At 44.1% G+C, this 14200-nt stretch overlaps 1 protein-coding gene across 4 annotated transcripts in view; it reads right to left on the bottom strand.

Annotated features, from left to right (window-relative positions):
- PECAM1 (platelet and endothelial cell adhesion molecule 1) overlaps window positions 1-14200 on the bottom strand; it is a 137732-nt gene that overhangs the window by 30123 nt on the left and 93409 nt on the right. For all 4 annotated transcript variants that reach the window (XM_049860186.1, XM_049860184.1, XM_049860185.1 and 1 more), the window contains 4 exons: window positions 11063-11356; window positions 7027-7332; window positions 4940-5215; window positions 25-273 (listed from right to left, as the gene is read on the bottom strand). In XM_049860186.1, the coding sequence (XP_049716143.1) occupies window positions 25-273; window positions 4940-5215; window positions 7027-7332; window positions 11063-11356 (1125 nt within the window). The remainder of the gene's footprint in view (window positions 1-24; window positions 274-4939; window positions 5216-7026; window positions 7333-11062; window positions 11357-14200) is intronic.

The raw sequence follows: 14200 nt of genomic DNA on the forward strand, positions 1-14200 counted from the left end.
CTGAGACAGTGAGGCCATACTCACCACACACGGTGATCTGGACCTTGTTGCTCCTCTTGACCACGTTGCCAATGGCTGCAGTGCAGGTGTAGGCCCCACTGTCCCACTCTGAGGTGACCTTGGTGAAATTCTGAGTCTGTGTCACAGTCATGTTTTCCTTCTGGATAGTGAACTTGGCTGGGGGCGCCCCTGGGATGGTGCACCACAGGCTTAAGGTTTCACCCTCATCGAGACATGTGGTGGAAGATTCTAGCTTTGGCTTGGAAAACAGCTCTGAAAAAACAGTGAGTGTACAGGTACAGTGAGTGTACAGGTACAGTGAGTGTACCTATTCTGCATGATATTGTAATGGTAGACACATGACATTAAGCGTTTATCAAAACCCATAGGAATGTACAAAACAAAGAGTGAAGCCTAGTGAAGCCAATAATATTGATACATTATTAGGACATTGATGGTTCAGTGGTAGAATTCTCCCCTTCCACATGGGAGACCCAGTTCAATTCCCAGCCAATGCGCCTCATGTGTAGCCACCACCTGTCTGTCAATGGAGGCTTGGGTATTGCTATGATGCTGAACAAGTTTCAGCAGGGCTTCTGAACTAAAATAGACTAGGAAGAAACGCCTGGCAATCTATTTCTGAAAGTCAGCTGAGGAAAACCCCATCGATCACAAAGGTGTAATCCTTAACCAATCATGGGGATGGTACAGGATCAGGTAGGCCAACTCAACAGCAGCTAACAAGAACAACAACTGACTAATCAATTGTAACATATGTTCCATAGGAATGTAAGACGTTAACAGGAAAAACCATGTACAGAAGGGAGGAGAGTATGGGGACGCAGTACTGTCTGCATGTTTTCCTGTAAAACTAAAACTACTCTAAGAAATAAAGTCTATTGAAGGAAACAACAAAGCAGTGAGTGAGAATGGGGTGAGATATGACTGGGCACCACACCAAACCCCCCCCATGGACAGCCATTGAGCCACCAGCTTTTAACAGAACCAACTTCCAAATTCCTACAAAAAGATAGAGCAAAAGTTTTCCTTTGCTTTGCATACACCCTGAGGATCACACCATCAAAAAGCTGTGGTCCATTCTTTGTCTGGGATTCCAGTGGCAGGTTTTCCTCTCTTGTTAATCCGATTTATTGCACAGACATGGATTAGAAAAGTTTTGCAATTTGTAATCTAGTAAGCAAGGCTTCATTCATTTCATAATTTATTAATTCACACATTCGCTCACTCCACAACTATTTATTTCAGGCCAATTCTGTTCTGGGCACCTTGCCAAGTACCAGGGAGACAGCTGTGAATAAGAAAGAGTTCCTGGTTGCACATATATGTGTGAATATACTTCAGGGATATCATTGCTGATGTCAGATGGATCCTGGCTGAAAGCAGAGAATACCAGAAGGATGTTTACCCGTGTTTTATTGACTATGCAAAGGCATTTGACTGCGTGGATCATAACAAATTATGGATAACATTGCGAAGAATTGGAATTCCAGAATACTTAATTGTGCTCATGAGGAACCTTTACATAGATCAAGAGGCAGTTGTTCAGACAGAACAAGGGGATACTGGTTGGTTTAAAGTCAGGAAAGGTGTGTGTCAGGGTTGTATTCTTTCACCATACCTATTCAATCTGTATGCTGAGCAAATAATCCGAGAAGCTGGACTATATGGAGAAGAATGGGGCATCAGGATTAGAGGAAGACTCATTAACGACCTGCATTATGCAGATGATACAACCTTGCTTGCTGAAAATGAAGAGGACTTGAAGCACTTACTAATGAAGATCAAAGACCACAGCCTTCAGTATGGATTGCACCTCAATATAAAGAAAACAAAAATCCTCACAACTGGACCAATGAGCAACATCATGATAAATGGAGAAAAGACTGAAGTTGTCTAGGATTTCATTTTACTTGGATCCAAAATCAACAGCCATGGAAGCAGCAGTCAAGACATCAAAAGACACATTGCATTGGGTAATCTGTTGCAAAGGACCTCTTTAAAGTGTTGAAGAGCAAAAATGTCACCTTGAAGACTAAGGTGCGCCTGACCCAAGCCATGGTATTTCCAATCGCATCATATGCATGTGAAAGCTGGACAATGGATAAGGAAGACCAAAAAAGAATTGACACCTTTGAACTGTGGTGTTGGCAAAGAATATTGAATACACCATGGACTGTCAGAAGAAAGAACAAACCTGTCTTGGAAGAAGTACAACCACAATGCTCCTTAGAAGCAAGGATGGCAAGACTGCGTCTTACATACTTTGGACATGTTGTCAGGAGGGATCAGTCCCTGGAGAAGGACATCATGCTTGGCAGAGTACAGGGTCAGCGTAAAAGAGGAAGACCCTCAACGAGGTGGATTAACACAGTGGCTGCAACAATGAGCTCAGGCATAACAACGATTGTAAGGATGGCTCAGGACCGGGCAGTGTTTCGTTCTATTATGCATAGGGTCGCTATGAGTTGGAACCAACTCGAAGGCACCTAACAACAACAACATTTCTGTCTGGTGATGGATTCAGACACGTGTTTGTAGCAGAGCCCATAGAGGGGACACAGAATCTAAGCTTGGGGATCAGAAAGGTCTCCCGGATGAAGTTATCCGTGCAAAGAGGATGGGGAAAGTATTTGAGGCAGAGGGAACAGCATATGGGAAGGCCTAGCAGAAGGTTCACACACTTGAAAGGCTGTCAGTCTTCCTGGATCATAGTGGGGTAGAAGAGGCCAAAGGTGGGCCTACAGGCCATGAAGGTCCTTAGGAATCACCATAAGATGTATGGACTGTACCCTCAGGGCAATGGGAACAAAGGAGGGTCTGGGTTAGGAGAATGCTCTCAGGTATATTTTGTAGAAAGATCTCTGGGAGAGAAATGAATAGGGTTTGGAGGGGCCCAGGCTGGAGGCAGGAAGGAACGTAATGTGGGCCTGAAGCAGAGTGACATGGGACTGGGAAGAAGTAGCAGCTGGCCACCATTACTCTAGTGCTTCCTATGAAGAGGAATGAAGATGATCACCTGAAATATCCCCAGGTCAAGTACTTTGTAAGCTATTATGTGCTGTGCCACTTGAAGGAGTTATTGGTACCATAATTTAGGCTGGATGTCAGCAGTGGTAAAGACCGAGGTTGACTTTCAAGGTGTCTTGTCTTTTCCTAACTTAAATATTCCCTGATATATAACAATATTTCATAGTTTTTGTGTATATAGTTCTATTTTTAGCTATCGGGCAACTACTAGTTAACTACTTAACCAATGCAAAATCTGACTTCATCATTATGACCCTTGATGAAGAAGGAAGAAGCAGTCTGTCCTCAAGGCAGTAATTCTTCAGACTAACTGCATTTAAAAAAAAAAAAGGAACAAGACTAAAATTTCCTTTTAGGAAAGCTTCTTGGGTTAGACTTTTGAGAATGCAGCCAGGAGTCAGGGAATCAAGTTCTGTCATTGGCTCTAATATTTATGAGCTATTCAGGACCGGAGGTAAAAAATCAGCCCTGCCATTGTCATCACTGATGTTGCATACCCAGGGATGCCATTTCCGTCTTAACCAGAGTCCACAGTGTCCTCCTAGTTTCCTCAACAGGGAATAAAATAAAAGCTCCAAAAAGGCAGTGTCCCAATAATTAATCTATGCTTCATTAAGGTACCTTGATCCATCCATACTTCCTTCCTTTCTTCTATCTTATCTGTGTTCAGAGCGCCATCAAAAGCTTAGGGTTAGGAGTAGGAGGAAAAAGGATCCAAAGAAATTGACATCCTAACGCAGCTTACAAGCTCATTAGGCAGATACCAAAAAGTAAAAAAATGACTTAGGAAAAATCCCAAAGCAATGATTCTGCATTTTAAAAAATGTAATAAAAAATATAAACTATCCTGCTAAGGTGGGCGCACAGTGGTTTTGAATTAGGAGCGAATCATTAAGGAATAATAATCTATTTGTAAAGGAGGTAACAGGTGAAGACCCGCAGAGCAGTGGCCTGTGAACAAGAGGAACGGTGAATCCCAAGGCATGGAGAAAGAACCAGTAATTCTTGTATAAAGAGATTGGCTGGACTATCAGGAGGCGTAATAACGGGTCAGTCTTTTATTCATTCATTGAACGAATACTTGTTGAGCTACTACAATGTGCCAAGTTCTGCGCGAAGTTCTAAAGATGTAAAATGATTTGTGTCACAGACCTGGTCCTCCAAGAGCTCTCATAGAGTAGTGGAGACAGACACTAAACCAAATCTGACAGTGACTGTCGATGTGAAGGAGCAGAGAGCAGTGGGAACTGAGGTATGACCAGCAGACTCTGTCTAGGGCAGCTTAGAAAGTAATTTGGAGCTTGGTCTTTAAGGACATTAGAAGTTTTTCAGAAGGCCCAGGGGAAAGGGTGCTCCAGACAGATGAAGAGCTCAAGTGAAGAATCATGGACCTGAAGGACTTAGAGCCCACGAATAGTGATCTTGACTAGGGGCAGTTTTAGGAAGGCTGCATCACCCCCATCTTGTAGAGCTAAGGCAAAGAGAAGCTCAATAACTCACCCAAGGTCACAGAGGTAGTGAATGGCAGGGTTGGGATTTGCTGTTATAGCCTGGGCACCAACCACTATAGCGGACTTCTGACTCACTTTATTTTGGGGATCGGGAAAGGTCTCCTGGATGAAGTTATCCAGGCAATGAGGATGGGGAGCAGCTTATGGGAAGGCCTAGCATAAGGTTCACATACTTGAAAGGCTGTCAGTCTTCCTGGATCATAGTGGGGGTAGAAGAGGCCAAAGGTGGAGCACCACAACTCCATCTGAGTAACGTTCATTTGAACAAGCAGCGCCAAAGAAGAAAAATACCAGCTCTCGTTGGACACCACCAGTCTGAATTCTAGCATGGTGGCTTCTGGAGCCCACCATATGTCAACACCCTCCAGCGGCAGCCCTACCTGTTATGTTGACCATGATGCTGCTGATCTTGGATATCCGACTTGCTTCTACTTTACAGGTGTAGTTGCCGTTTTGTTCCTCTGTGGCCATCACTGAGTAGACAGCCTCATTACCATTTTTGCTGGTTGCCACAATCACCTTGTCCTTCTGGATTATGACTTCGGGAGATGCCCGGACCAAGTGAGTCACTTGAATGGTGCACTTAATGTGGAGCTGATCTCCTTCCGTGATCATTCCTGCAGGACTGATATGGAACTTGGGAATAGAGAAGGATTCTACAAGAGAAAAGGACAACGCAGCTGGACTCAGGTTCAAATCCGGGCAAGGGATAAGGGCACTTTCTACTCTTTTCTACTTTTTCACTCTGCTTTTGTTGCTAACCACTGTTTTTCCTTATTGAGTTAAAAAAGTCAACCTTGCTTCCCCAAAACCTTCACCTAGGCTTCCCTGATGCTCCCCTCCTTCTTGCTCATTCTTGCATCTTCCGCCTTCTTCTTAATTGCATTTCTCTAACTTTCTTTAGCTTCCCAAAGGCCAAACCACCTTCTCTAGATATCTTGTGCAGAACCTTCTTCAGATGACCTCAGAAATAACCACAGCACTTAGAAGTGGATTGTCCCCACCCACCGAGGATTTCCCAACCTCTTTTCACACCCACCTAGAATGAATATTTCATGAAACTATGGCATTTCAGCATGACTGTTTTATATCTTTCAAAAGTGACGATTATGTGGACTATGCTGGTTCATGGAAATGTATATTTTAATAATCACATGCAAAAAAAATTAATTTCTTTTTTTTTTTTTTAGTGTTGTCCATGACTCAATAAATTGATTTCACAATTTGTGCAGGAGATGATGATTGAAGGCCAGGTCCTTGGCCTTTACTCCCACAAGAATAAAAAAAAACAACAATGATAAATCAAAACCACATAACTCAAACTGGACATAAAAGACTATATGTACACAGACTATGACTGTGTAAGGTACAGATATTGACATTAAAAAATGCTAGAAGTGAATTTAGGTTATCTAATTTTTTTTTTAAATATTTTAATACTCATTAGAATTTTTGTTTTTTACTATAAAATCATTTTTATGACTTTTTAATGGTAATTTTTAATACTATAACTTCAATTTTAATAAAAAGTTCTCATTTTAAAAAAATGTTTGATTTTCTGAGAAAATACCAAAAAGGAAGGACATTTTTTAGGATACTCAAGGGCCCCACATCCCCTGAAAACCCTGAGGTAGCTTAATAATTATTAAGGTCTTTCTTATATCGAAATTAACTTCAGATATACAAGATTGAAGTGCAGAAAAAAAACAAAACCAGACAAATACAAAGGAAAACATAGGTGCACTTTTTCTTTAATAGTGTTAGAGTGTGGAGGACTTTTAGGAGTTAATCACAAAACTGAGATGCCATAAGGAAAACAAGATTGATAAATTTGACGAAATTTAGGTATTTTCCCAGTTTTTTTGCTATTATAACAATCCTGCAAGGTACAAATTTGTACTTATATCTTGTGTATATTCACAAGCATTTAACTACTGTTTTTTTTAAGGTTAATTCTCAGCAGTAGAATTCTTGATTCAAATGTTTTGTGCATTTTCAATATAGATCGATGCTGCCCCCCTTCCTGCACCATCTCCTCCAGACTCCACTCCCTGACTTCTGATCCTCATTGACTTAACGCAGTGGTTTCCAAACTGCAGCCCCCACAATTCTTCAACTTAGTGAGTCACGGCCAGCGTTTAAAAAAACTGAAATAGGAAATATCAAAATGCATCTCACATATATTAAGTATTGCTTGTGAAGCTTGTTTCATATATACGCTTATATAAATATATTTGGAAAATAATATTTAATAACATATGTGTGTATATATACAATTTTTTTTTTTTTTTTTTTTTTTACTGCGTCAAAGTCAAAAATGTTTGACTTAAAGTGATTGAGAACAAGTCTTAAGTCCTGAGAACAGCGGCCTAGCCAGAAGGCCCCAGACTGTTCCTAATTCTGGGTTCTGTCTCCCCATACCAAACCAGCAAACCACAAGAATGATGGAAAGAAGAGCAGGACTGACCCATCACGGTGACCAGTTCACTCTTGGTGGTATCTGAGTGCTGCATTTGAATCCCAGAGATGATCATAGCTTGGCAGCGGAATATTAAAATATGATCCTGTTCTTCAACCGGAAATTCCATCGTCACAAAATTTTGGTTCTGAGAAGTCTTATCTCTTGTTTGTTTGACCTTTTTTGATTCTTGTAAAACTTTTTCAATTTTGAAATATATTGGAGGCTTTTCTTCTTCGACGGAACAATTGACTGTCACAACCCCGCCTTCTGTCACCTCCTTCTTGTCCAGCGTCACCCTGGGACTGGGTACTCCTTTAGGGAAAGAGAACGTCCATCAGTGTCGGTTTGATCCAGTGGCACAAGCCTCTGAGTCACTGCGGTTGACCCAACCGAGGTTTCTTTTGTTTGGCTCCCTGAACACTCAGTACCACCTAACCAAATTGATTTCAAGTCAGTTCCAACCCATGGTGATCCCATGTGTGTCAGAGAAGAGCTGTGCCCCACTGGGTTTTCAATGGCTGATTATTTTCAAGTAGATTCCCAGACCTTCCTGGGTGGACTTAAACCTCAAACCTTTTGCTTAGCAGCTGAGCACATTAACCATTTGCACCACTCAGGTACTCCTAATACTACCTGCTTGCCATAATTTTTGAGCATATATGTGTCCAGCACTGTACCAGGTACTTTAAAAATTATAAAATACATTTAAGATGTGATTGGTACTTTCAGAGTTTACATCTGGAAGACAAATCTCCTGAACTGATATGGTTTAAAAAAAAAAAAAAAACAGACAGCATGTATCATTATTACTGTAAATGTAACAATAATTCTTTGAATACCAACCATGCATCAAGCCATAAAACTAGGCTTTACTTTATAACCATGATCCCATGCAATTATCATAATAAGCCTGCTGGGTAGGCATAAAGGATAAAATTATAACTATTTTATAGATGAAGAAGCTGAAGCTCAGACAAATTCAAGACCCATTCAAAAGCACACAGCCTGTGAGCCCCAGGGCAGAGACTGGACTCTAGGTCTCCAAAGCCGGTGTGTGTGTGTGCGCGTACGCACACACCCACCCGCATGCACGCTGCCCCAAACAGCATACGCCTCCCCAGTTCAAAGAATAATAATGAAGATAACCAAGCATCAGAGTGTGCTGCAGAGACAGGGTGATAGAACAGTCAAGAAGGGAGGAGTCCCTCTTTGCCTGGGGGATCAAAGAAGATTCCAGAAGAAGCTGGACCTGAGCTGTGCCTCGAAGGGAGGGTGGGATTTGGACAGATGAGGTGGGATGGGGGCCAAGGGCAGACATTTCAGGGCACATATTTGTGGCTTTTAGGAGTGCTGTCTAGAGCAAAAGTCCCTGGGTAGTGCAAACAATTCGCGCTCCTCTACTTACTGAAAGGTTGGCATTCAAACTCATCCAGTGGCACCAAGAAAGAAAGGTCTGGCAATCTGCTTATGTAAAGATTACAGCCAAGAAAACTCTATGGAGCTTAGTTCTACTCTTCTAACACATGGGGTGGCCATGAACTGGAGTTGACCTGACACCAGTGGCTTTGGTTTTTGATTTGGCCAGAGCAGAAAAGAGGGGAGGAGGGGAAGATACATACAGTGGTGAGCCAAGGTTAGCCCAGGGCAGGCTGGGGGAGCCAGCTGTGGTAAGCATTGCTTGCATAGGCCCCATGGGCTGGAGGTCATGAATTCCATCTTGGGGTCAGAGAGGCTGTGCCTGACTCCTAAACTCACCACTTCCTGAATGTACACCCTCAACCAGCCACCTCTTCTCACTGGGCCTCAGTTTCCTCACCTCACCTCCTAGGATTGCTGCTCAGCAAAGTGCCTGGAAATGAATAAGCACTTAAACAATTGGAACTCAGAGAATTTTTATAACTTGGTGGGTTAGTGAGCAAAGAGGAGATACAATAAGCTTTAGGAGCATTATGTGGGCTGGGGGTGAGGCTTGGGATGGGATGGGGAGACCACGGCAGACCCAGCGAGGAAGGGGCTCCTGCAGCCACCCAGACCCATCTTGTAATTTCTTTCAGGCATTCCACCTAATTTATCCAACAAATCCTTATTGAAATGCCCTGTACCACCCAGACCCAGAGCCAAGCACTAGGGTACATCAAGGAGCCAAAGCCTCAAGCAGTTAATTCCCTACAATTGTGATTGTTTCTGCGAAGGAGGGGTGGTGCGAAAGTCTATCCCTAAGGACCTCAATCAAACTGGGTATGCATTCATTCAACACTTGGTTACTGAACACGCTTCATTTGCTATCCCATTGCATCCTCAAAATAAAACAACCTTCCAGAGTGCATGTAATTACCTAGGTATCCCTCTTCTAGAGAAAGGAAAGAGATGCCCGGAGGTTGGTGGATTTGCTTGAGGGGCACCCAGTTGACACGTGGCAGAGCTGGGATACTAACTTCTTTCTCAGTTTCTGCTCTTTTACACTTAATGCTGTCTCTCACTTCTTTGCCTACTTCACCATCAAGCAAACTCCTTTTGACTTTCCATGTCTGGATCTAATGCTGCTTTCTCCAAGAAGCCCTCCCTAAGTTCTCCAGGCAGAACAGTTTCCTTCTTCCTTTGTGCTCCCAAGGCACTTGGATCATAAGGCTATTGGCCTGTAATTATTTAAATATCTTATCTCCTCCCCTGACTCATAACCTCAGGAAACACTGCTTGAGTGAATCTAAATTCCTAACAATGATTTTCCCTCCTATCTGTACATCCCTACCCCATTTCTACCTGCCCTTTTTGTCTGTTTAATTCATTCTACAAATACTTATTAAGTGCCTACTAGGAGCCAGGTTCTTTGTTCAGACTTCAAAAATAGGCCAGGCAATGGTGCCTGGCTACCACTACTGACTGTTCTGATCAGGAACTCAATAGATAGTCCCGGATAGAATGGGAGAAAAATGTAGACCCAAATTCCTAAAAAAAAGTCCAGACATACTGAACCAGTAGAGACTAGAGGAACCCCTGAGACTATTGCCCTGAGACACTCATTAAACTTAGAACTCAGACCACTCTCAGAGGTCACCTTTCAGCCAAATGACAAATTGGTCCATAAAATAAATTATATCACCCATGAGTACTGTGCTCCTCAAAAGAATCATCTAGATGAAACCAAATGGTAAACATTTACCCTGGACCAAAGATAAGAAAGTTAGGGGGTAGGGGGGACAGGGAAGCTAGATTAATGGAAACTGAACAACCAAAATGGAAATAACGAGAATGCGGATATATTGTGAAGAATGTAACCAGTGTCACTGAACAATATATACAAAAAAAAAAAAAAAAATTAGAAATTGTTAAATGAGAGGGGTGGGAGCAGCCAGACACCATCTCTCTCCTCATGACCTCAGTCCAGAGGTGCAGATAGATGTGTGAAAAATAGTTAAAATATTGAGTGAAATGGCAACTGCCATTTATTGGGAACTCATTATTAGGAATTATACAAAGTATAATTCTTGAGCTGGATATTGTCATCCTCACTTTACTAATGAGGATTTTGAAGTGTAGAGAGGTTAGGGGATTTGTCCAGATCCCCGAGTAACTGTAGAATCCAGGCTGTTAACCTTAGCCCAATGGCCTTTATACCAAAAACAAAATCCATTGCTGTCAAGTCAACTCCGACTCATAGCGGCCTTATAGGACAGAGTAGAATGGCCTTTATACACACAACAAATGCCAATGAATGTAGAGAGCGCTTAAGGACCGGTACCCTGGAGGAGATCAGTTTTGTTTGGGAAGGTGTCAGAGAAGGGACCTTAAAGTTGAGTCTTGAAGGAGGAAGAGTAGTCCACATGGAGGGAGGTGACAAAGGGTACTTGCAGGAGAATGAACAGCATGTGCGAAGCAAGGAGGTTAGATCTAGCCTGGCATACTGGGAGCTTGTCAAAAGCGTACATTTTCAGGTTAGGAAAATGGGCAGGCAAGTCCAGGGTTCTACTCACTCACAATTATGTTCATGCAGCCATGTGTTACACTTTGTCTGCTTCAGCTAGGTTCAAGTCCAGGCACTCACCTTGTACCAACACCTGGTACTCTGGAGTGGTTTTCTCCTTGTTGTTCAGGATCACTGTGCATTTGTATTTCCCCGAATTATAAACCCGGGCTTGGGGAATGAAATAACTCTCCATGTTCTCCACGGAGGAGACATTGTAGAACATCACATCGTCCTTGTAGAACAGCACCAGGTGCTGGGGCTTGACACTTGAGGTGGTGCTGATATCCACGATGCACTGGAGGGTCAGGTTCCGCCCGTTTGGCACAGTCCACTCCGGTAGGCTCTCCATCCGGACGCTGTTGATGGTGAAAGCTAAGTACAAAGGGAAGGAGGGTAGAAACAGCATCCTGGTGAACTTGGAAACAGATCCTCTAGGCTCAGCCAAGCCTTCAGATGATTGCAACCCCAGTCAACAGCTTGTCTGCAATCTCCTGAGAGATCCTGAGCCACAGCCACCCAAGTAAGCCACTCCCAGATTCCTGAGCCTCAGAAACTGTGTGATATAATAAATGTGTGTTGTCAAAAGTCTCTAAATTTGGGGATAATTTGTTACACAGCAATAGATAACAAATATACCCCCAATCAGTCCTCGAAAATCTCCATCTGGTTCTTAAAAAGATAATACAGAGAATATCATCCTCTTGGTAAATAAACTGTCCAGGCACAGCCAAACCTGGATTACTGTGTGCAGGTCTTACTATTTACACAATAGGGTGGTTATTTGCAACATGGGGTGCCTGGATCCCTGGGAGGTGCATGGATGAGCTTTGGGGGCCCATGATCACCTCTAATTGTATGCAAATGTGCATTTTTCTGAAGAGAGGGTCCACAGCTTTCCCTACTGAACCCAAGAGGTTCAGAGATGTTGTGATGGAAGGCTGGGGTTTTGGAACAACTTAAAGAGGTCAGGTCTTTTCAGCCTCAAGAGATGAAGGCTGACAGTCACCCACAGCATGGACGAGATGCTCATGGACCATAGTGCCAAATCCCAGAATAGGAAAACGAAGGGGCCTCGAGCTCAATGCCTCCAAGCAGCGGATGCTGATGCTCCCTGGGAAGATGAGACACCGTGACTCAGCCAGCCACCAGGCCCTCAATCCGGAAACTACTCAGGAAGAGAGGCGGTGGGGAGAAGGGGGCCACCCACCACTGTCAGGAAAATTCCAGGGAGCCACAAAGCATGGAGTCCCTGGTGAACTTCTGTGCACAGCACAGAGAATGCTGACCCATCTTCTCATCTTAAACTCAAGCATCTCCAGGTTTAGTTCAAATTCCTTCAAAAGGACATTTGTGAAACATGTGTGCCAGGAGCTGGGATTACAGGGTGATTAAGAAATCACTCCTGCTGCCCAAGATGTTGCAGGGAGTGGCGGACACAGATAATTTGAGTACAATGATAAACTCCATGAGAAGGACTACCCAGGGGAGGGCAAGGAAAGTCTGAAGGAAGTGACCCATGAACTGAGCCTTGAACCAGGCCAAAGAAGTGAGGTGGGGTGCTTGGGGCAGGAGAACAACATGTACCAGGGCACAGGGGCATGAGAAATCACAGCACATTCTGGACATGGGCCGTTACAGGAACCAGAGTGTAGGGCCAGAGGGGCCAAAGGGGCTGGACGGGCTTTACCAGAGGGGAAGGCTTTGCCTGCTGTGCTGTTGAGCTGTTCCCTGCCCCGAGGGTCTTCAGGAGGGGAGTAAGGAGATGAGATTGGATTCTAGAAAGATTATTCCATGCCAAACACAGAAGCCAGACTGTGTAGGTGGTTCGGATGAAAGCTGATGAGGCCTGAGCTAGGGCAGGGGCAGTGGGGGTGAGGAGAGGGGGGGCAGACTTAAGAAATCTCTAATAGACTCCAAAGGACTTGTTGGATATGGGGCTTGAGGCAAAGACTGAAGACACATACCAGGTTTCTGGTTTAGGTACCCAGGAAGATGAGGGTGCTACCAACTTAAGTAGAGAACGCTAGGAAAATGTAGGGGAGGAAGGCAAAGTCACTGAGCAGCTGAGTTTGAGAGGCCTTTGGGATAGCTAAGAGGAGACATCAGCCATTGGCCCCATGTTAAGCCTGACACTTTGGGTGGGGGCAGGGGGGTCAGGGCTAGATTGACCAGGGAGGTGTGTGCAGGTATCAGGAGGGGAGTTGAGCTCTAGAGAGGATGAGGCTGTGGAGCTGAGACCTGGGGGCAGAGTTCAGACCTCCAGAAAAGTCGAAGTCTCCCTTGGGGGAGAATGAGGAGGGTTTGTTGGAGAGGTGGGAGAAAATCCAGGGAAGAGGGCCTAGAAGGTCAAGAAAGGAGACTTTGGGGCATGATTAACAGAGTCAAAGACAGCTTAGGGCCCAGTAAGCTAAGAATAGGAAGCGTTCATTGGATTTGGCATTAGGTGGTCCTTGGTGATGTCTTAGTGAGAAGCTCCCATGGTGGCGAGCTGTGGAGGCTGAGTTCAGACTGTGGTGAAGTGGGAGTGACTATAAGGTGTAGAAGCAGAGACAATATAAACAAGCCTTCAAAGAAGTCTGACTGGGAAAGGAAGTGGCTAGCTAGAGAAACATAAGATAAATGGAGGGGGGTTTATGTGTGTGACTATTCTTTTTCCAAAAAAAAAAAAAAAAAGGGCGACTCAATCACATTTTTGGACTGGGGAAAAAAGTCAGTAGAGGAAGAATAAAGATATTAAGAGTGGTTGAGCGGGGGAAGTGTTGAACAAAATGATAGAAGAAGGTCTATGATGGGGGAGGTGGGACGGGATGGGCTCAGAGTCCAGGTGCAAGGGCAGCCTTCATCAGCCACAGGGAGAGACATTGCCTCTGAGGCCAGAGGGAAGCCGGGAGGATGGGTGGGGGAGGAAGATAAGCTTGTAACCAGGGCAGGGTGGGAAGTTGAGGAAGTTACCTCCAGACAGCCACTGTTTTCTAGATGAAGATGGAGCTGAGATCATCTCCTTGGGGGTTAGGTGAGGATTTGAGGGGGCTGAGAAGGCCTGAGATAGAAGGAAAGGGCCAAGGCTGCTCAAGGACCTGACCCACAGACAGTGGGCAGTGTAGAACAAGCGGGCAGCCCATGCATTTCAAAGGCATGATCAGCATGGACTCAGGACTCTAAGTGATGGGAGAACTGGGTTCTAGTCCCTGCTGTGATAATATCCAGTGTGTTAGC

This window comes from Elephas maximus, chromosome 19 (genome assembly GCF_024166365.1).
Source record: "Elephas maximus indicus isolate mEleMax1 chromosome 19, mEleMax1 primary haplotype, whole genome shotgun sequence".
In the NCBI taxonomy this organism is placed as follows: Eukaryota; Metazoa; Chordata; class Mammalia; order Proboscidea; family Elephantidae; genus Elephas; species Elephas maximus.